The sequence below is a fragment of the Aulonocara stuartgranti genome, assembly GCF_965226115.1.
Source record: "Aulonocara stuartgranti genome assembly, chromosome: 9".
NCBI lineage: Eukaryota > Metazoa > Chordata > Actinopteri > Cichliformes > Cichlidae > Aulonocara > Aulonocara stuartgranti.
Window position 1 is genome coordinate 24,656,488 of NC_138960.1, and position 20,930 is coordinate 24,677,417.

Here is a 20,930-nt window from a genome sequence, read left to right on the forward strand (position 1 = left end):
TTGATTTTAATGTTTGTGTTAAAATGTCTCAGTACCTATCTTTATAGCCAAACCAAGTCCGGCGCGCACATTCTCAGACGTTAATTGTTCTTTCGAAATTTAAGGGCTGCTCGAGTGTGATTAAATTTACTTAAAATGTCCCGCAGAATACACACCCCGGGCATGAACTCGACAAAAATGGTGAGTTTTCTCTGGTCGAGGTCTCGAAGGCAGCCGTAGTACTGCACAATCCTCTCGTGACGCAGATTCTTCAGCAGCTGAATCTCACACTCCAGAGCATTCACTTCCTGCAGCAGAAAAACCAAAGTTAGAGTCTTCAATTTATTAAAAAAGCCCATCGTATGCCATCAACTTCATGCAAATCCAAACAGTTTTGATATATTTCCCCTCACCTTGCTGGTTTCTTGACAGTCGGGATCAAACGGCACCTGCTTGGCGGCCAGCTCGCGGCCTGTGTCGGCATCGTAGCAGAGGTAGACCTCCCCGAACGCTCCTCGTCCCAGCAGCTTTCCCTGTCTCCAGTTGACTGGCGCCCGTGGTGCTGCAGAAATGAAACGCCAGACTATGAGTCCCCCCCTCAGTAATTAATTGTGTTGCTAAGCCTCCTATGACAGCCAGCTTCTCTATGATATACGGATCTGAGAGCATGTTTATAAAAAAAAAAAAAAACTAAAGCAAACGTCAAACTCCACTGATCACACATCAACTTCACCGAGACCAGACGTTAAGCGCACCGCAATTTGTTAAATCACTCCCACTGCAGACCCTTCTTAGACTGGGGAAACCCCAGATATCACAGTCAAGCAGTGGAACCGCAACCCACCAACAGACACACAAACTGTGAAAGCCTAGAAAGCTCATCTGCGCGGCTCCCACGTTCTCAGGCTCAGACTCCGGGACTTTGTTTTGGAACCAGCAGGCTTCTCTGTGGCTGCGTTAGACTGTTTGGTCGCGCGTGGGTGAGACGGACACCAGAGACGGACACATCGACCACAGACTTATGAGCCAAGCTTTGGTATTATGATGTAGACAGTTTCTGGGCAGGATGTATAGACTAAATGAGGACAGATGTGATTAGTAAGCCCGTAAAACGGCTTAATTTGGACGATGAGGGGGGAATTCTGCCTGTGACATACAGTACGACTGTGCATTACATCTATCCTCATTGATATATATTATACATTACAATGCATCTGTAGAAGGAAGATACAACCCTGAAATAGTGGAACTGCAAAAGTTTTATCTTGAATCATTGAAATCAGTCATTCCTCTGTTTAAATTAGGAACCATCTGATCAAAGTGGAAGTGAACAACACCGCAAATCAACAGTTTAGTCAACACATAATTATGTGGAAGCTATTTTTCTCACATTTTTCAGTCACTTTCACACTAAAATACTCCAGTTTCAGCCTCTCTGCTGTGAGGGGTTTCTGCTTTTCTCTGTTTTATGCGATCGAGAATGCAAGTACAGTATTTTTTTTTTTTAAGTAGCTGCTTAGTTTTCAAAGATTAAATGCCTAATATTTAATCAAGCGAATGATCAGCACATGTCCACTAACAGTTGGATTGCCCGTGTCCATTTTTTGTATTTATATTGAGGTCATCGATAGCAATTGGTCACATGAGCCAAACACACAACTATTACAGATTATTTTACAGTGTCGAGCACACGTTCCCCCTGTTTCAAAAGATTTCAAGTGAATCACTTACACTTGGCTGTACCTCGCTGGGAGCTTTTGCCCAGTGAGCGCAGATCGCTGTACTGCAGCGTGCTGTCTCCATTATAGCTTCGAGTGCGGCTGGAGGGAACCAGCTGAAAAAGATTCTCCTGCGGCATGAAGCTCCGCGGAAGTGTCCTACGTCCTGAAAACACATAAACGAACATAATCAGACTTGTCATACACTTTACTCTTGATTGCATTGTGAATCTGTTTTCACACAGTTAACTTCACAGGTGCAGTGCATAAAGTCTGCTCTTGGCCGAAACGTGAGGCCAGCCAGAGCAGACTGCCTTTCGCCACTCCATCCCACTTCCCTTCAGACAGGAAGCAGGGCGCTGTGTTTTTATACAAGCTTGGGTTCACCGCAGGGAAACGTAAATCACTGCTAGCCAAGGTTAGCCTCTGAGTAAGCAATTACTAGCAGCTGCCTGAAACAGCGAGCCAGCAGTGTAATAAATCTCCACGAGGTGCAAAGAAACTCTCTAAAAGAGGATAATATTTCAAAATATCTTGTTTGAAAGTAAGAAATATGCATCTGAAGTTAGAAGACTGTGACCACACTGCAGGACAAAGAGTGGTCTGTGTCCGTGTTGTTCTATAGACATGTTCTGTTGTTATTTCTGTGTAACAGCGCTGTTGTAATTGTTTAAGCAAAGCTGGTTTCTTACTATCTCCGTAATCCTTGCTGCGATTTGGCAATTGGAACTGGCGTGGGAAAGTCCCTCCTTTTCCATGACGACCTGAAAAGAGAGGATTGAGGCAGAGAGAGGTGTCAGCAAGTAAAATAAAGCCTCAACAATTAGTCTCGCATTGCACCCAAATGACAGAAACAATGCTTCTGGATCCACTTTTTAAGTCTAATAATGGCGGTTTAAATGCTTGGACGGGCACTCAAGACACTGCATTCCCATTTTTGCTCATCCCTGATGTGTCAAATCCAGCTGTGAAGCAGCAGAATGGAACGCGGCTCTTTGCACGCTGAACGGGGCCGCCTCCCTGAAGCCAATGCGGAAACTGAAAGCAGCTTGCGTGCGCTAGCTTAGCATTAGCTCTGAACAGTGGAGCAGTAACTAAAGGTGGGGTGTGGGGGGGCTGACGCATGAGAGCACTGACACTCTCCCCCCTCACACAGCAAACACACAATAAACGGAGAGGAGCGGAGCCACTTGGAATTGAAAGCAGCTGTTCTGTCAGATGACTGCCTCCCCTCATGCTGTTTTTGTGGCTGTATCCCATGGATACCGGAGTTATTTTTTGTGTTTGGCAGAGTGGGATGGAGAGGAAAAATCTACTCACAGGGAATGGTAAACAAATACTGTAGCCCTCAGCAGAAGGGCCACACAGCTTTACATCTGGGAGGGTGGTGCGTGTGTGTGCAAGCACGTGCTTGTGTACCCAAGTGGGTCTTCAAGTTCTGCTGCAGCTACAGTATGACGTTCCCTCATCGGCACAGACAATGTGCAGAACTCTCTTTTTTTCATTTACAGCATGGGGGGAGCTGAAAGGGGAAAGAGAAATGGCCAGATTGAGAGAGCCAATGCAGCTTCTCTGTTCACGGAGGCTAGTTTGGCTTTATCTCTCATCCTGCTTCATTTGATCTGCCTTCTGAAGGAAAAGAGGACAGACCGGGACCCCAGGGACAGAGACGAGATGAGCAGGGGGCCATTGAGAAGAGAGGGGAAGTGATCATGCTGCGGCAGGGCAGCAACATCTATTAAGATGGGATGAGGTAAAACAGAAAAAGGCAGTGAATAAAGGGGTCTGTACAGGGGGAGTGTATGGAAGATAGCAAAGGAAGAGACGCAGTACTATCTTACTTCACCGCCTCATCAAACTTAAGAAACGCAGCCGAGATTCACCACAACCCATTGTTCATTTTACAGATACAGCCCTAAAATAATATAATCTCCACTTTCATTAGCATTCTCTTCAAGGGGAAACACTCTAGATAAGCAAGAGCCTCTCCTGTAAAACTGAATGTGGAGCTATAAGAACCACAGCAAAAAGTAAGAACAGACAAAGCCTCCAAATAACGAACACGCTTTTTATACCTCTCTTTGTTTGGCAGCTGGGGGCTGAGAAAAAGACATTTTTAGAATTGGAGAGAAACTGCTGCAAGATTTGTCCCCTCTTACCTTTGTATTCGAAGTTAAGGTTCAGGTAATTATTGTCACGGGTGTTCTGTGAGTAAGGAGGGCTGAAATGACAGAAAGCATGAAGGGAAAGTTGAAAATTTTTTTGCTCTTTTAGTTGCTAATTTCCCCTTATCTTCAAACAAAGTCTGGCTACAGCTGCTGGCCTGATACATCAGAATGGGGCTCGACTGCAAAGCGGCACAAAACGCAGGGAATGGCTTTAGTATTCAAACTATCTTCCTGTCACTCACAGCTGATGTAAAACAACAAAGTGGCAAAATTTGAAAAGTTGAGCTCTAGGAAGATTTGTGGACTCACAAAGTCAAACTGCTCGCCACTGAACTAGCAGCAATATAACATATGTCACTAAATGTCTGTATGTGCATCCAACCTCTCTCCCTCCCTGGACATTTCCAACAAGCCCCGTCCCGACGAACCGACAGAGAGTGACGTCTCTGTTGACCGCAGGGCGGCGCGGGGCCACGAGACCCCTGGATAAGGGGCACGCATGCCCGTTCGCAGGGAAAAGTTCCATGCACTCGTTTCCTGCCATTGTTCTGCAGCCTGGAGCCCTGATAAGCCTCGTGCAGGTAGAACTGTTTCCGTCCTGCTCTCTCTCTGTCAGCTCCACGCTTGCTCACTTTTATTCTCCCTTTGATTCAAATTCACTCTTTTCTCTCCTCAGCCTTTCCCACTCTACTCTCACTCTTTCGCCACTTTTCATTTTCTGGCTCAGTTTTTCCAGCATGTTGCTTGCTCACTCTCTCACATCTCCCACTCAGTCTCTGTTTCTGTCTGTCTCTCACGCACTCTCTCTCGTGATAACGGAGGAATCCAGGCGTCCAGATAAGAGTTCTGTCGCTATGGCAACAGCAAAGTGACCCGATTCCTTTTCCACACAGACAAGCGGAGGAAGGGTCGCAGGGAAGCTACGCTGGTCTTTAGCACATTTACAAACTTTGCTAAAAGCCTCTGGCTGTTGCAACACAGGCGCTCACATCCAAGTGTGTACACAAGCACTCTGTGATACAAACCATGTCTCACAAGGACGTGTACACATATATATATATTACAGATTAATGAAGGAATCTGTATCTGTCAGTTTATGTGTGGCTGACAACCTCGTCCCATCTACTTAACAGCTGATCACACCAATCACCAGCATGTGAGCCATTTAGGCAACATCAATAAATTGCAGCTCCTACTGATAGCCTGAACTTAAGACGTTTAGGGAACAGCAGGAACTTAAAGAATCTACCGACTTTCTGCAGACATCTGGGGAACACTTTTAAGCCTCTGACATCAACACATAACCCACAAATGAGGTGTTTATCGTAACAATATGTTTAGTGCTGCTACAGAAAATAACCTTTATCACACACACTCCCCAATGTGCATGACTAGTCATGCATTTTCTTAAATGTGTGACTCTAGTAATGCACATGGATGACAAACCACATGAGAAAAAAAAAGCTGCAGTAAACTTTGAGCACACTGGTTTAAAACAAACAAAAAAAATTAAAGAAGAAGAAAGAATTCAAGCCTGCTATCAGCTATATCGGCTGAAAACAGTGCACGTTCTTGAGTAGCCACTGTATAAATCCACAACGACGAGGGCTATAAATCACCCGCTCCATGATGACTCACCTGTCCAGTGCTTGATCTATTGACTGACAGCTGCTCGACAGCGAGTTGTCTGCACTCCCAAAGGGATCCAACATCTGACAGATACAATAACACAAGGAGACCGAGGGTCACGGAGCATGCAATCATACAGGAGAGAGCATACCAAGCAGTGCGGGTGGAGTTGTGCTTGTTACTGTCTCACGTCTTAAGAATTTGAAGGGGTTTGAATAATGTCTGACATCCTCTTTAAATACTGCACAGAAATGTTATATGTGGCTATATAGCCTTGTAAAATCAAATTAGTGCTAGTACTTCTGCTGCTGCTAACAATACAGGGCAATCCAGTATACGAGCAGAGTAAACAATGAATCACCGAAGACTGTTCAGACGATTAAATCTCGACAAAAACACAGTTCTGCCCAAGAGTTCAGCCTTCCAGTCAAGAACTCAAAATATTATATGGGAAAAGAATCTATGAAAACAGCCAATATTGGCCATTTCAGTGCATTAACTACAATAAATTAACTACATTTGGTTGAATAAATGTCAACCTGCCAAAGACATCAAAAAGATCTTTTTTCTGAAGTCTATTCAAACTTTTTCAAGAAGCAACAATGCATAAAGCATTTATTCGGCTGATGGACTCTTACACTTTGGTCTGGGTTTTCTGGGATGAACTCCCCTTCACTGTGGATGCTGGTGTAGGAGCCCTGGCGGGCGATCTGCTGCTGCTCCTCAGGGACGCTGCCTGGCGGCGGGGACGTCCGACCTGTGTGGAGGGAACCTGAAAGTGACGAAAAGAAGCACCAGGGGCGGCCAATAAAAGAGAGGGGAATGAAACAATTAAAGTTGAGCGGATGAGTAATGCAAAAGGTGGAAGGGGGGAGGTAAATGAGAGCGAGAGGAGAAATTGAGAAGTGGAGGGAGTGCGGGAAGATGAAGAGATGGGAACGAGGGACAGAGGGGAGAAAACGGCGTCACAGTGTTATTCATGGGTACGAGTTCAGCAGTGCCAGGACTGCGAGAAATGATTTACTAAACTACACTGCCGCCACCTCTAACCTCAATTACTGTGACGAATGCTCTCCTGGCTGAGCTGCGGCGGAGACTGAGCGCTCGTCCTTGTCACGGTAAAAAGATCTACTGAAACTATCGCAGACTGGGCTGACAGGAATACTGAAACAGCGCAGAGAGGCTAAAAGGCACTAAGACGAATAGAAGCGTTGGAAATACGATCAAAGTCTTGTTGTTTGACTGAAGGCTGCAAATTACAACCGCTTTGTCTCGACTGTTCAGCTTTTCTGCCTCTTTCCCCCTGACGCCACAGTCTGCTCCCATACGTCATCGAGGTACCCGGGTTCACATCTCGTCTTCACTCAGCCGTACACCGTGACCGTTCTCCCGTCACCTCTCATCTGCCGCTACTCCCCGCGCTCCTATCTCGGCCCGCTCGCCTCGTCTCGCACTCGTGCCTCGCTGGCAGGGAGAAAAACTGATGGAGGGCCGATAATTCTGGACGATTTATGCGCTTGCGGCCACATGACGAAGATAGGCTCGCAAGAGCGATCACAGCTGCTATGCAAAGATGCAAACGTGATGGCAGGAGCGAGCACCGGTTTGATTCTGAGCGTGTCTGAGGCCGAGATACGACCGAGACGCTGACCTTTCTGGACAGAGCTGATATTAAAATAAACCAAACATGCCTGGGGACGAGGAGGGGGGGGACTACAAAGTGTGACGTGACAAGAAAAGGTTTTTTTTTTGTGCACAGTTTTAGATGAGAAGACAGAAACTGCTCTCATGCATGTGCTTTGAATACTAAAGCTACTATATATTTATACATATTACATCCAAGTATGGTCACAGTTAACATGACAAAAAGCTAACAGGCCAAAGACAGCGGCCAGACAGTTGCTTAGCATGAGTGCAGGAGTTTGTCCTTGCTTTGACATGACAAGTCCTTGGCTGCTTTCACCTCCGGTTTGCATTTTCTACTCCGATAAAGCATGCGCCCCATCTTTTCCATTAACATTCCTGCGACTTTGACGGCCGTCTGCATCGTCAGGTGACACTGATACGTCATCCTTGAGGCTTTAGCACATGACTGAGAAACCTTTGCATCAGCAGAGTGCTTTTCTGCCTCCTCTCACATTTAACAACTAATAAAAACAGCATAAAAACACTTTTTTTAAAACATGGAAGCTCACCTGTTGAGTGTTTGCGCACCCTCTCTGAGCCCTTTAGCAAGGAGCCCTTCAAATCTCCCAGTGACCTCGATGACTTCATCTCGCTCTGTTTGTCCCTGCTGTTCACCTGTAGGTACTGGAAACACAGGAAGTAGGAGAGAGTGAAAAAAGGGAATCGGCTCAGCAGAGGAAGGGAGGACAGCATTACCTCATTGTTCAGTTACATCACCGTGTGTGGAAGCAATTTGTTTCCTCATTTTGCAAAAAAAACCAAAAAACTAAAAAGGATGACTTCATTCACCTTTGTTCCCACTAACTGCACAAAAGTGAGCATCTTAAAAACTCACATGGTTGTTTTTAGGAGTCTTTAGCAGTATCCTGAGCAGCCCATTGGTCCCCGAACTGCAGCCCAGCGTCAGCACCGCCTGATCCAGGTCCTCCTGCGTCTTCAGGGGCAGCAGCAGCTGATAGGACAAGAAAGCACACAGCACATGAGCTTCAATTCTCTATTGTTCAGCAACAAGAGCACGTGAATGCAGCAGCACATGTATGACATCAAGGGTTTCACAATAAAAAACAAAAAACATGTAAATAAACAAAGCTTTTCTTGGATCTTGACAGCTTGAGAAAACAAACGTAACGCCACTTCGAGGACACGCGTACTGCAGTGCATACTGGAGGATTGTCACGAAAAACAACAGATAAAACTGTAACACGCCAGCTACACGAGTCATTCTCTTACCTCTTTCTCCATGAAGAACATGTCCATCTGCTGGCCAAAGGCCTCGGTCACTTTCTGCAGCAGCTCTTTGATCTTCAGCGGCCTCTGAAACAGGATGATTCTGGAAAAAGGAGAAGGCCAGCCGGGTCAGAGGTGGGAGAAAGACGGTCATGTTGTGTCTGGCTGCAGCTGAGCTGACAGCCTGCTGGCTACTGGTTTGTAGCATTAGCTTGCACCTGATAAATCTCTAAGAACCCGTTTTCATTTACTTTACAGCAGCGGGAAACAGAAGATAAACGGACGGGGGGTCAGCAGGGTCGAGGAGAGGAGTGAGCCGAGCCACCGAGATGCTAAGAGGGCATTAATCAGTGCAGTGAAAACAGAAAGTGCAGACATACTCTCCACTTGCATGTCTGTGCTTATCTACTGTATGCTTACGTGTATTCCCGTCCGAGACCGACCTTATCAGCAAAAGTCTTGTTGTGAGTGTGTATATGAGACGCATGTGTGTTTGTAAAACTTTACATGCATGAGTGTGCTTCCCAATCAGTGTGTGCATCGGCCACTGTTTCAACACCATTGGGCCTCTCCGCTAAGCCAGCACAAAGGCAGATGGGAAACTTCCTGAGAGGAAAGGGGGGGAAAAATCTGGAGCGGCAGCAAAAGCAGCAGGATGTGTGTCTTTCCCTCGTCTTTTAAAGAGTGACAGAGTGAAAGATACAGAGACATGGAGATATTTACAGACGTCTGTGAGAGAAAATAAAGGGGGGGGCAGCCTGAGAAAATAAAGCAGAGAGAGAAGCAGAGAGACTCCTGTCCTGTCCTCCCCCCAACACCACCATCTACCCCCACCTCACTCTCTGCTTCTGAAGAATCTGCAGCGCTACTATCTCTTTATAGTATCCTGATAAAAGGGAGTCGTTTTTATCCCATCACTTCCTCATCAGAGGCCAAAGCTTTGCCTATCTTAATGACCGCTCATTGGTTCCCTCATTTGGATGGATTCTGGGAAAAGGGGGGAGGCTGCAGATCAGAGGCAAGCGGCGGCACAGCTAAACACTCCTCGTCTCTGTTTAGATTTGGTGATGATGTGTGCGATAAAGAGCTGGAGGGATGTGGGGACGGGGGTTTGGGGGGCTTGTACAAGGATGCGGCTCCAAAAGATATGGCTTTTCTTCCTCTGCATGCGGACACACTCAGTCGCAGAGGTTTGCAGAGTTGGAAGAATGCTTTCACACGTCCCAGCGCACTCTCTTTCCCTTTTGTCTCGTGGAGAAAAAAAAAAAAAAAAAAAAAAAAATCACAATAATATAAACACTAAGAGAAAAAAAAAGGTTTGGCTCTGTTCCCGCTCTCTCTCTCTGGCTGTAGACCTTGAGGTAGGGGGGAGAGCGAGTCGCTCTACAGCTCTTATTTCCTGCCCCAAACCTTCAGTGCTTGCCAATGAAAAGAGAGAGAGAGACCATCGGATCCGATTCCACTGTGGACGGACAACACGATCATCCTGACTCAGGGACTCCTGATACCTCGAGTTAGGTAGAGGACCCTCAAATATAATGCTATTCACCGCACAGCCTGGGATTAGATCTGTGCAGTCAGATCGTCTTGATAGTAGCTGCTCGAGTATGAAAGGAAGTTCAGATTATTTTCTTTCTTCTTCTAATCTAATAAGCCGGCTCGTAGGGTCTGTGCTGAAAGAGATTTTAGATCGAGATCGAAGAAATGCAGTTCAGTTTCCATTCACTGAATTTTTTATGAGGGTTATATTTTTTTTTAGGCTTTGCTTTCTTACTTAGCTGAGAGTATTTGCAGTTTAAGCCCCGTTTAGAGGCTTAAACTAAGGAAAAAAAGGTTTTGCTAACTCTAAACCAGGGGTATTCAACATGAGGCCCGAGGGCCACAATCGTTCCAAAAAGAGACTTCAATCCGTCCTTCTGGAATATAAGAACTTTTAACAGTTTTACACCTACTCTTATAATACAAATCTCCTACTGCAATTCATATTACACCACAATAATTAAGTAGCAATTAAATGAAAAAAAAATATTTACAGCTTTTATATTATTTTTTTTTTTCTACAGTGACTCCAGAGACAGTTTTATCACACATTTATCACTTTGTTTCATTGATCCCGCCCTCTTAAAATCAAAGTAGGATGTACATGAATTACAATGTAAAATGACTTTGACATCCCTACTTTAAATAATCAGTTCACAATCGCAAAACTGCTTTTTTATTTTATTTAAATAAAAAACCCACAGCTATTAGTCATAAACGCAACATTAGCTTTCATCGAGTCATGCTTTTAAGACCACCTGATGTGGAAAACCAAAACAGTGAGCTGAAAGATCCTGCAACGCTCTGCAGAGCTGGTGTTGACTGTAGCCTGTTAATAATTCTCAGAGGGTTTGTCTCTCCGAGTGACCCTTTTCACTGTCGCATACCTCGAGTTACCCGATCCCCTGTTAATATACAGAAATATTGATTAAAGCTGCGTTAAATAAATATTTAAGTTACACAGGTTTTAATGTGATTTCGATCCTTTTCTGTTCTGGAAAGAGGTCGACGAGGGTGTGAATCGACAAAGCGGATGAAAGAAAAAAATCATTAAATAAAAAAGAGATTTTCCTTTCAAGTCTATGAATGGCATCTTCTAAAGTGAGCTGTTGGCTGTCTTTTCTGAGAGAGCAGTGTGGAGTGAAGGGAGCTCGTGAGAAAGGGAAGACTGCGAGACGAGGCGGAGGGGGGGGGGGGGGGGGGGGCGCAGAAGCACAGAGACAGGAACATGAAAAACTCGTCTCTTCCTCAGCAGTAGCCAATTAGGGCTGTGAAAAAGTGAAAAGGCCCAGTGTGAAGCAGTGCTCTGCTGGCCGAGCACGCCGCTTTCCTTCTCTTTCCCACTCCTCTGAGCCTGTGGCTTTCTTATCACAGTATCGCTGAACCGATGCCCGTTCCCCTCGTCTATATTCTGATGAATCGAGGCAATTATTGCAGTAGGTTCTGGTCAGTTTCCCTCCAGTGTTAACAGAACATATCGTGTTTGTCACTTCAGTTCAGTCTCTGCGGGCTCCTGAGTAAAGTTTTAGACCAGGGGTCCAGAATCCCAGTCCACGAGGGCCGGTGTCCCTGCAGGTTTTAGATGTCAACACACCTGAATCACATGATTAGTTCATTACCAGGCTTCTGGAGAACTTCAAGACAGTTGAGACGGTAATTTATCCATTTAAATCAGCTGTGATGGATCAAGAACACATCTAAAACCTGCAGGGACACCAGCCCTCGTGGACTGGGATTGGGGACCCCTGTTTTAGAGTGTCAGAGTCTGCCAGTGGAACCAGTGGACCTCCTCCAGAGCTGCGAGACCCAACTTAGCATCCGTGCGTGGCATGACAGAGCTGGGATCCCAGTGCGGACAAAATGAAGACCAACACCAAGTGTCAGAAATTCTCTCTCTCTCTTTTTTAAACATCCCATTGGGTAAACAAACTATGAGGCAAAAAAAACAAAAAACTGCTTGCTAGACTGTCTCCAAACAGTTTGAGTAACCAGCTCTGCCTCTTGAGTAAGTGAAAAGCTGGCCGTGTGAGCGAGTACAAATGTCTCGTGACTGAAAAATGTGGAGGGAAAGCAGGAGAAAACGCGCAAGATGAAGCATTAATTTGGGGTGTGCCTGGAAGTCTGCGCATTGTACTCAAACGTTTGGCTCTCGCTGCATCTTTTTGATCTCCCTCTCTCTCTGACCCTCTTCTCTTTTTTCCCCCCTCTCCTCCCTCTTAAACAGCCCATCCGAGCCTGAAACATAAGGCCTCGGCTAAATGTCAAAGTAGAAATTTTCCCTCTCTTTATGCTCCTCTGGCATGTAACTGTGATTTCCTCTAGACACAAAGTCCCAGGCATGGCAAAGCATAACACACAAAAAAGATCCGAAGCACAGAGTAAAGGCTTGGACAGAAGAGCAGAAAAAACAATACAGAGGTTCAAACATACCGTTTTTCTCTCTCATGCTCCAGCTTGACTCTTAAATCCTGTTGAGAGGAAAAATAACAACAGAGGGGAGTTATGGAAGTGGAAAGTTAAAATGATTCATAGTTGTCTGTGGGATTTGGCCTGCCTAATAAATGAAAACGATAAGCTGGACCAGGAATTGAGGTGACAAAAAGCATTATGATGATACATGTTTTATATCCACGTTGCTGGATTTGCTGCGGATTTTGTTCTACAGCACAAAGACAACATTATCCTTCAACACTGACGATGGCCCGACAAATCTTTGTTTTCTATTCGTAGTCATTGCCAATGGGAGCAGGAATCTGGAGGAGCCTGCATGTCTGCATGAGGTAACGGTGTTACACTAACGCTGTCATCACATCGGTGCGGAAGAAAAAACGTAAGGGTTTACCCCAACAACTCGCAGAGGAAAGCAGCACCGTGACGGCCGGAAACCCTCTCTGCTCCTCGCTGTTTGTTTATGTCTCATCATAAACATTGCTGCTTTAAGAGGATTCGCCAATTATCATTCCACAGACACGCAAAGATACACGAGGAAATGACTTCAGAGAGGCACAAGGTGACTGAAGGGAACGATAAGCTGTCCAAAATGTGTTGGTTTAGTTTCTAAACTGCCATAAATGTACATAATACCGGAAACTATTGGAATGGAATACTCCAATACGGAATACTATCTCTATCTCTATATAGATATATATAGATAGAGAGATAGATAGATATATAAAAAGCCCACCAAGCATCAAGAAAGGATTTTGTCAATCTGACGGACGGTGTCTGTAAGACGCTTGAAAGACAATGCTGTGCACAAGTCTTGAGCCAAACCTCCTTTCTTTTTGTTCTGCTAGGAAAACGTGATTAGTCCAGCAATTTCATTATTCACATGTCAGCATATATGGAAATATATTATATGAGGCAAAAATAAGAGTTTATACATTTCTAATGGGCTTAAAAATCAATATTTGGTACAACCTCATTTATTCTTCAACACAGCCTGAACTCTCTTAGTCAAGTTTTGATATAATTTCTTGAAGTAGTTTTCAGGAATAGTTCTCCAGGCTTCTTGAAGGACATTTAAAGCTCTTGTTTGGATGTTTGCTGCCTCTCTCAATATCAACCCACAGTGCTTCAATAATGTTGACGTATAGGCTCTGGGGAGGCCAATCCATGACTCTTATTTGTTGTGTGTTTTTTCTATCCAGGTATGCTTTTAACTAAGAACAAAGAAGGGAGGGGCCAGAAGAAATCAGACTAGAAAAATAATAAAAACTGTGAAAAATTAACAGTGAAATTAACCCTTTAAGACCTACCATAGAACCAAGTCCGCCAGAGCTTATATTATATTTTTACCTGCTGTGGAGCCATTTTTGGGAGCATTTCAAGTTGCTATACATCAATACAACCATTATAGCCCAGATTTTAATAATATGTATTCATTAAGTGCATAGTAATTACATAAATTGCAAAAAAGTGCAATAAACTACAAAAAAAATTGAAAATCGTTTTTGCTTTTTTAACATATATTTCTAGTTAGAGAAATTTAAGAGGCTTATCCCTCAAAACTGTAAATACAAAAAAGTTGCACAAAATAGTTTCCCACCACAGGAAATTTATTTTGAGTGTCTTCATAGTTTTATTTTTGAAATACACCAATTTTTATACACTGCAGGAAAAACGAAAATAAATATTATACTGCAAATTTGCAAAAAAGCAGCATATGCATCAAAATAAACTATTTCCAGCAGTGCAATATGAGTCCTAAGCATCCCAAAAACGACACAGAAAGTCATAAAGTCAAAGATAACTTTTAAAAAGACGAGTATAGGCTCTGAGGGCCTGATAGTAAAAAAGACTACATTTCCGGGAAAATGACGTCACTTCCGGTTTCGGGCAGGTAATGGCGGAAATGCAAAAGTTCGCGCTGACGTCTATTCCAACGTAGGAAGTGTTATGAACAGCTGATCGGACCGGCACAGCGTGTTTCTGGAATATTATGTTTTTGTTCCTGCAAGCGCTTTTTATGCAGTTTTTGCAAAGCTTTATGTGGAAGGAAACCGTGACCTAGGACAAGCTGATGGCATAAGATGTAAGTACAACTCCTCCGGTTTCATATGCAAAAAAAATTTTTGCGCTAGCTTACGTGGTTGCAGTGCTACTGGGATTTAAAAATAGTTACGCAAAACAGAGCGTGCCCGCTCCGATCAGCTGTAAAGGGTTAATGGAATTAAAGAGTAAAAACAGAAAGTGACATGAAATAGAAATATTTCAATTAAGTGCACGTATATTAAACATGTACTAACATGTAAATATACTCAACTACATTACTAGTGATCCTGGCCATGCTCTAACCCAACAGTGTTGGGTATTGTAAGATTAGCAGTGCTCAGGCCTCCCCGGGTCCCCCTCTAGGCACTTCCCTGGCTGTTGAGAATCAGATGCTTTCCAGATAACACTGCACAGAGTATCAAAATCTAGAAGCTACTTTTAGCTGCTCACTTATTCACAGGGGTTCACCACAGCAGGCAGCTTTGCATGTTTGATTTGACAGTTTTTATGCTTGATGCCCTTTCTGATGCAACTGCAAAGGGATCTGACATTACTCTTCTGCCTTCATATGTTCCATCAGTTCTGAGAAGACTATTTATTATAAGGACAGGCTGCACACCATGCAGAGATCATGTTGTTTCTGCAAAAATATCATTTTTTTATGTCTGCCAAACTGCATCATCTTTGACATTTTTCATAGATTCAACTAAAGAAATGTGAACAAATAATGTGTTTGTGTGGCAGGCTTTAAATAACAAAGCGCTTAAAGACACAATTTAAAATTAGTCCTTCGCTAAGATGTCATCCCTCGACTTAGGCATCGTTTTTTTTATGCTTGAATGACTCATAGGTCAGCGTTTAATATCTGAACAAACAAACAACAAATCTCTGAAAAGTGTCATGCACTGGACTGAAAAGGAGTTGTGGTTTTTTTTTGTTTTTTTTTTAATAAGCAGCTGATATCCAAAGACTGGCTCCTTGGAAGCAAAATATGAAGAAATGAGGAGTGGCTTGAGACTTTTGCACCATGCTGTGGCGGTGAATATGCTGCTTTTTTGTTTCATCATCTCCAAAACTAGATCACAACCTTCAAACTCCAGTGAATAAAATAAAAAAAGGAAGCAGGGCTGAGGTATTGAGTAAAAACAGAGTGACAGATAAGGTTAAAGTAGTGTAACTAAGCAGGATGTGTGGCAGCTTTAAACCAAAGAAATACTGCAGCATTATACATCCTCTCAGCTCTTTAACTAAAATATGGCTAAGCAAACTGATTCCCATACTACACAGGCAACAGAGCAATCAAAATAAAAACAAAAAAATTGATATTTAGACACATTTTACAGCCAATTTTAAAAGTTCTTATAGATTCAAATCAGCACTTCAACAATTTTGAATGTATAAAAGGAGAAACAGCACATGTGGATGCGACGAGTACCTGTTTGTAGAGTAAGGTTCGGTTCTTGGGCTTGTGGCTGTTGTGCTGGGTGTAACAACGGCCCAAGGCTGCTAAGTCCTTCATGATGGAGTTAAGTGCCTCCTCGTCGTCTAAGGAAGAAAGAAGAAATGTGTCAGCTACACTCTGCGCTTAAATGTAGGAAGTACAGCAGAAATACCTTATCTGTTTCAAATGACCTCACTTTATTGGTGACTTTACTGGCCACACACACGAGTGCTCTTTGACATTTAGCATGACCTTAGTTTTTAGTTTGTTCCGGCTCAGAAGAGCCAGTGAGGCAACATCTGGCATGCCTCTTCCTGTTTTCATGTGTGAGTTTCCATTAATGGAGAAGAATCTAGTTTATGTTCGGTACATACCTAATAAGGGTAGAATTATCTCTCTATAAAACAAACAAACAAACAAAAATATTGCCTAATATTTCTCTGAGATATGTGTGACTCAAGTCTTTCGCTTTGATGATATGGGTAAACATAACAATGCAGGCCATTCTTTAATGCTATACTTAAGCATAGAAAAGCCACAAAAGATAAAGTTGTTTTAATAATGGAACACGTGTATGGGCTTCATGCACGCCTGTCAAAAAGGGCGACGTGGTCACCTGCAGCTTGTTTATTAAGCAGTCTAATACATATATATCAGTGGAGATATTTCAGGAGCATAATTCAGATAAAGGCTGCCTTTCTTCAGTTACAAATGTTATAAAAAAGCGACTGCGCGGTAAAAGAGAATGTCGAAAACGTTTCAATATGAAATATTTTGGGACTAAAGTGCCACATCCGTTTGTGTCATTAAAATAACCTTTAAGGTATTAAAGCCAACAATTCTCAGTTTTCTACTCCTCACTTCACCTTTTTTGATGTGCTCACAAAAAAGGGCATCCGGTCATCTTTTACCATTAAAAGCCTTTAATGGAATCCGAGTTGGGTGATTACAGTATAAGAAAGAGGTCGCTGACCTCAGCTTCTTCCTGTCTCTCAGATATATCCAAGGTCTAGTCATGATAATAATTTTTAAAAAATGCACACGCAGGCACACACACACACCTGTGCTGGGTGTGTGCAGTGCAATACAAACAGCACCTGCAGGAAAAACCGCATTCTTTAATAGAATAGATGTCTATATGTGTGTGTAAAAGACCACAGGGAATGAAAGCTAGAGTCATAGTAACACACGGAGCAGATGGGGTCTGGGATGGCATTTGATCTTGCTCCTACTGTACGGCTCTTGTGGCCAGCTGTTCTCAGACAGTAGGCCAGTACACCAGGTTCACTCAGAGGTCAGGATGCACTCATGCATAAACATCAGTTTACACGTCACTGTCAGACTACCTTTCGTTTTTCCTCTCATACCGAGCGCTCTGTAACTCTTATTCAAATTGGTATACCTTACTGTACGGTAAATTTTCTCATGGTTCATATTACATGAGTACAAAGCAACAGCCATTAATACTAATGGCACCTTTAATGACATGCTATCTTTCCCAACATATACGGGCCTATTTATTTCTCCTATGGCTTGTAGTGTCAGTTATGAAGCGTGACAGACCAACTCTACTGACTAATGCTGGTTTTGTGGTGCTGCAGTTGTATCTATTTGCATAGGTAGTTGCTCACAGAGACTAACCAATAAAACCTACACAAACCCCAATGGCACGAAGCTCGCCTACTGACTCCTGGACAAGTGGGAGAGAACAGGGAAGATGTATCGACCAACCAGCCCTTTAAAATGAAACAAGGTAACAGTAGTGGGATATTATTAAAATGCAAACCAAGTAGACAAGATATTCAATCACAAACTGGGCTCATTGACGCTAAACACGCAGCTAGCTAATTTTAGCTAATGTTAGCCAGGAAAAGCTAATGGTGAAAACAGATGACACAGTCTGTATCAACCAAATATCAGAGTTAAGAATGTATTAAAAGTGTGTTTTATCTCATTTTTTTTTTATTTTCTCTCAATTTGACTATTTTCTTCCATCTCTTTACCCTAGCTCATAGGTGTCAAACTCTGGCCCGCGGGCCAAATGTAATTAGGCTGCGGGCCAAATTTGGCCCGCGGGCCATACCATACCAAATTACTATCAGAGCTGGCCTACTGGTATTATACAGCTAATATATATATATTGTTTAGTATTAAGCTTTGCTTGTTCCATATTCAGTTTTTTAGCAAAATGTGTTTGAGTCCATAAGAAAAGATTCATTCTTATATCTGGAGGAATAAATATATTTCAATAAATATTAAAGTTAGTCCGCGAATTTGTTCCAGTTTTGAATTTTGGCCCACTGTGTATTTGAGTTTGACACCCCTGCCCTAGCTGGTCTGAAAAGATGGCTGCCGCTCCCGGAGCCTGGTTCTGCTAGAGGTTTCTTCCCGCTAAAAGAGAGGGTTTTTTTTATTCCCACTGTTGCTTGCTCACAGGACGTCAAGGGTCTTTACCTTATAATCTAAAGCGCCTTAAGACAGCTGTTGTTGTGATTAGGCGCTATGTAAACAAAACTGACCTGAATTTAAAGTATTCTTCATTTCAACCAGAGCTCATTTGCTCCAGCAGCTCTCTCATTATCCACTTATGTTTACCCCTAGTCCATCATCTGCCACTTAGTTGCATTAAGTTTCAGCGGACACTTCCAAATTAGCTACATGAGCGAAGTGTGAATGACATGTTTCTCTTCTTTGCTGTGTGGTCCAGTCCTTCCACTTAAAAAGAAACTAAATAATGTCAACTGATAAGAAAAATTCCACCTACAAAAAAAACTGCGCCCACAGAGCAAACAACAACAACAGTATAAGAAGTACTCTTGCATGGTCCAGACTGCACATTGGATCGCGTAGTGTCTGAAAGCACTAAAATGACTGCAAAGTCAGTATATCCAACAGGAAATCAGGCAAAAATATATATTCCTTTATGTTCTAACAACTTTATGAATACCTGTGTGGGTGAATTTATTTATTTATTTATTTTTTGAGAAAAGGACAGTAACTATGAGGCAGCTGAGTCATTTCTGGTAGTTTTCTCCCTTAAGGAGATTCTAGAGATAAGACAGATGAAATAACACCTATTTATGTAAATAACCTTGTAAAACAACACAATGTGTCCTGCCACCATCACACAAACGCACACAAAGTGCTGTAAACTGCCCTGAGAAGACGATAGGAGACCCGGGTACTTATGACGTATGCTGTCAGCAGCGGTGGCTGACTAACCGTTCGACCAGGCATGTCCTCTCGGAACAGGAAGGAACTGAATCACTGTCTTAAGTTCTGAACGCGGAGCTGTGCTAACCATGTTGTTCCACATCAGGATATTCATGTATTTTTTGACTGACTCACAAGGGAAAAAACTCTGAATATGACAAAAAAATAAATTAAGCATGCAAAAATATTTATTTTTCCTTCTGTAGTGACAGGATTTTACATGAGAGCAAGGCTGCAGCTCGTGATAATGTTTTCCATTATCAATTAATTTGCTGAATAAGCTAATTTTTGCACAAAATCCCTCAAATCCAACAATATTCTGTTAAAATAGAGAAAATGAGTCACAATACATAAATAAATATGTAAACTGTTAAATATCCAAATACTAATCTCACAATCTAACTCTTGCAAATATTACCTCTGTCATTGTTTCTCATTTGCACTGCTTCTCTCTTGTGAAATCTGCTGTTTGAGTCCAGCCTCTACAGGCTTACAGCTCCAGACTACCCTGTGCACTTGCAGTCAAGGATACAAAACAAACAGAGGCCAGCATGTGTATGTGTATGTGTGTGTGTGTGTGTGTGCGCATGTGTGTGTGTTTGTACTCTCTGTAGCCTATGGATAATAGCGGAGAAATGAGTGTGAGAGGGTTCATTGGAACAGGGGTGGGGGCAGTGAGAGCATGTGAGAAATGTGTGGTGGTGCACAGAGCTGGCTCTGATGGCTGCCTATAAGTGAAGTTATTACATCACTCCCAACTGATCCACGGCCACTGCCAGGCTGAGGCCAGCCAAGGCTAACCACCAGCACAGTGGAAAGCAACTGCCACATACACCAAACACACATCACCGCCAGAAGTAGCCTCAGTGACTGCTTCAGGAACCCCATGGCAACGTGTGACCCAGAATAGTTGCAAATGTTTTGAGAAGAGGAGGGGAGGGTTGATAAATTGGGCTACCTTCAGCTCCCCCCCATCTGCTCTCATTGTGTGTTGCGCAAAATGTGACACGCATAAGAAAAAGGGGGAATTCCAGGAAGCCGGGCAGAGCGAGCAACATTACACAATGTCGACCGGTTGCTGCCCATTGCATCATCGCCCAGCATCTTTCGTCTCGTCACGGGCTAACTCTGGGAACTGCGAAAGTGGCAGTGGACGAAATAAAGCAAGAACTTTGCTTCAGGATGGGTGACAATAAAAAGGAGACGTCTTCTCGTAACTGCTGCTCGAGCTGAGTGTTTTATGAAAGCAGAGCAGAAGCTGGGAGATGAAGGTAGAGCGAGACAACTCCCCCAAACCCTAAAGTTGCTTACAAAATAGAACAAGCTACGAGAGGATACGACTTCTGCAAGCCAAAAGTATTTAAGGACCAGCGAGGCAGAGCGTCTGTGTGCGTGCGTGTGTGTGAGAGTGAGAGATGCAGGCTGCCTGAATGAAGACATTGAGGGGATTTCCTGGTGCCGAGAGACGCATCATGCCAAAGGCGTCCGGCAGGATTAGCGGCTGGAGCCAAACGTGTCCTCACTCTGACGCACAACAAGCACACAAGCACATGCACACACACACAAGTCAGCCATAACAAGCAAGGCGGGCTTCCCAGCTCTCACCTCGCTGTTTATCGAAACCGTGGCAGATATAATTGGACACCTAATGGATGTAATGTTTAAACCTCAGAAGTTAATCTTTCACCAAGAATAATGACCCTGATGTAATGTAGGTGGGTGTGCAACAGTGGTTGTGCAATTAATGTTTGTACAAGGTCTGTGCTAAAGGCTTTTCACTGGACAATGTTTGCAAATATGCCCATTCAGTATCTGCAGGCCGTGGCATTCCTCTCT

The 20,930-nt window shown here is 43.4% G+C and overlaps 1 protein-coding gene across 6 annotated transcripts in view; it reads right to left on the reverse strand.

Annotated features, from left to right (window-relative positions):
• The window catches only part of map3k22 (mitogen-activated protein kinase kinase kinase 22), a 42,651-nt gene that overhangs the window by 5,162 nt on the left and 16,559 nt on the right, over nt 1-20,930 (reverse strand). For 5 of the 6 annotated variants that reach the window (XM_082546269.1, XM_082546270.1, XM_082546271.1 and 2 more), the window contains exons 4-15: nt 15,876-15,985; nt 12,377-12,414; nt 8,411-8,510; nt 8,016-8,132; nt 7,690-7,804; nt 6,133-6,266; nt 5,504-5,577; nt 3,857-3,918; nt 2,390-2,461; nt 1,711-1,863; nt 393-541; nt 156-287 (exon numbers count right to left, since the gene is read on the reverse strand). In XM_082546269.1, the coding sequence (XP_082402395.1) occupies nt 156-287; nt 393-541; nt 1,711-1,863; nt 2,390-2,461; nt 3,857-3,918; nt 5,504-5,577; nt 6,133-6,266; nt 7,690-7,804; nt 8,016-8,132; nt 8,411-8,510; nt 12,377-12,414; nt 15,876-15,985 (1,256 nt within the window). The remainder of the gene's footprint in view (nt 1-155; nt 288-392; nt 542-1,710; nt 1,864-2,389; nt 2,462-3,856; nt 3,919-5,503; nt 5,578-6,132; nt 6,267-7,689; nt 7,805-8,015; nt 8,133-8,410; nt 8,511-12,376; nt 12,415-15,875; nt 15,986-20,930) is intronic. The other variant, XM_082546274.1, reaches the window with a different exon arrangement.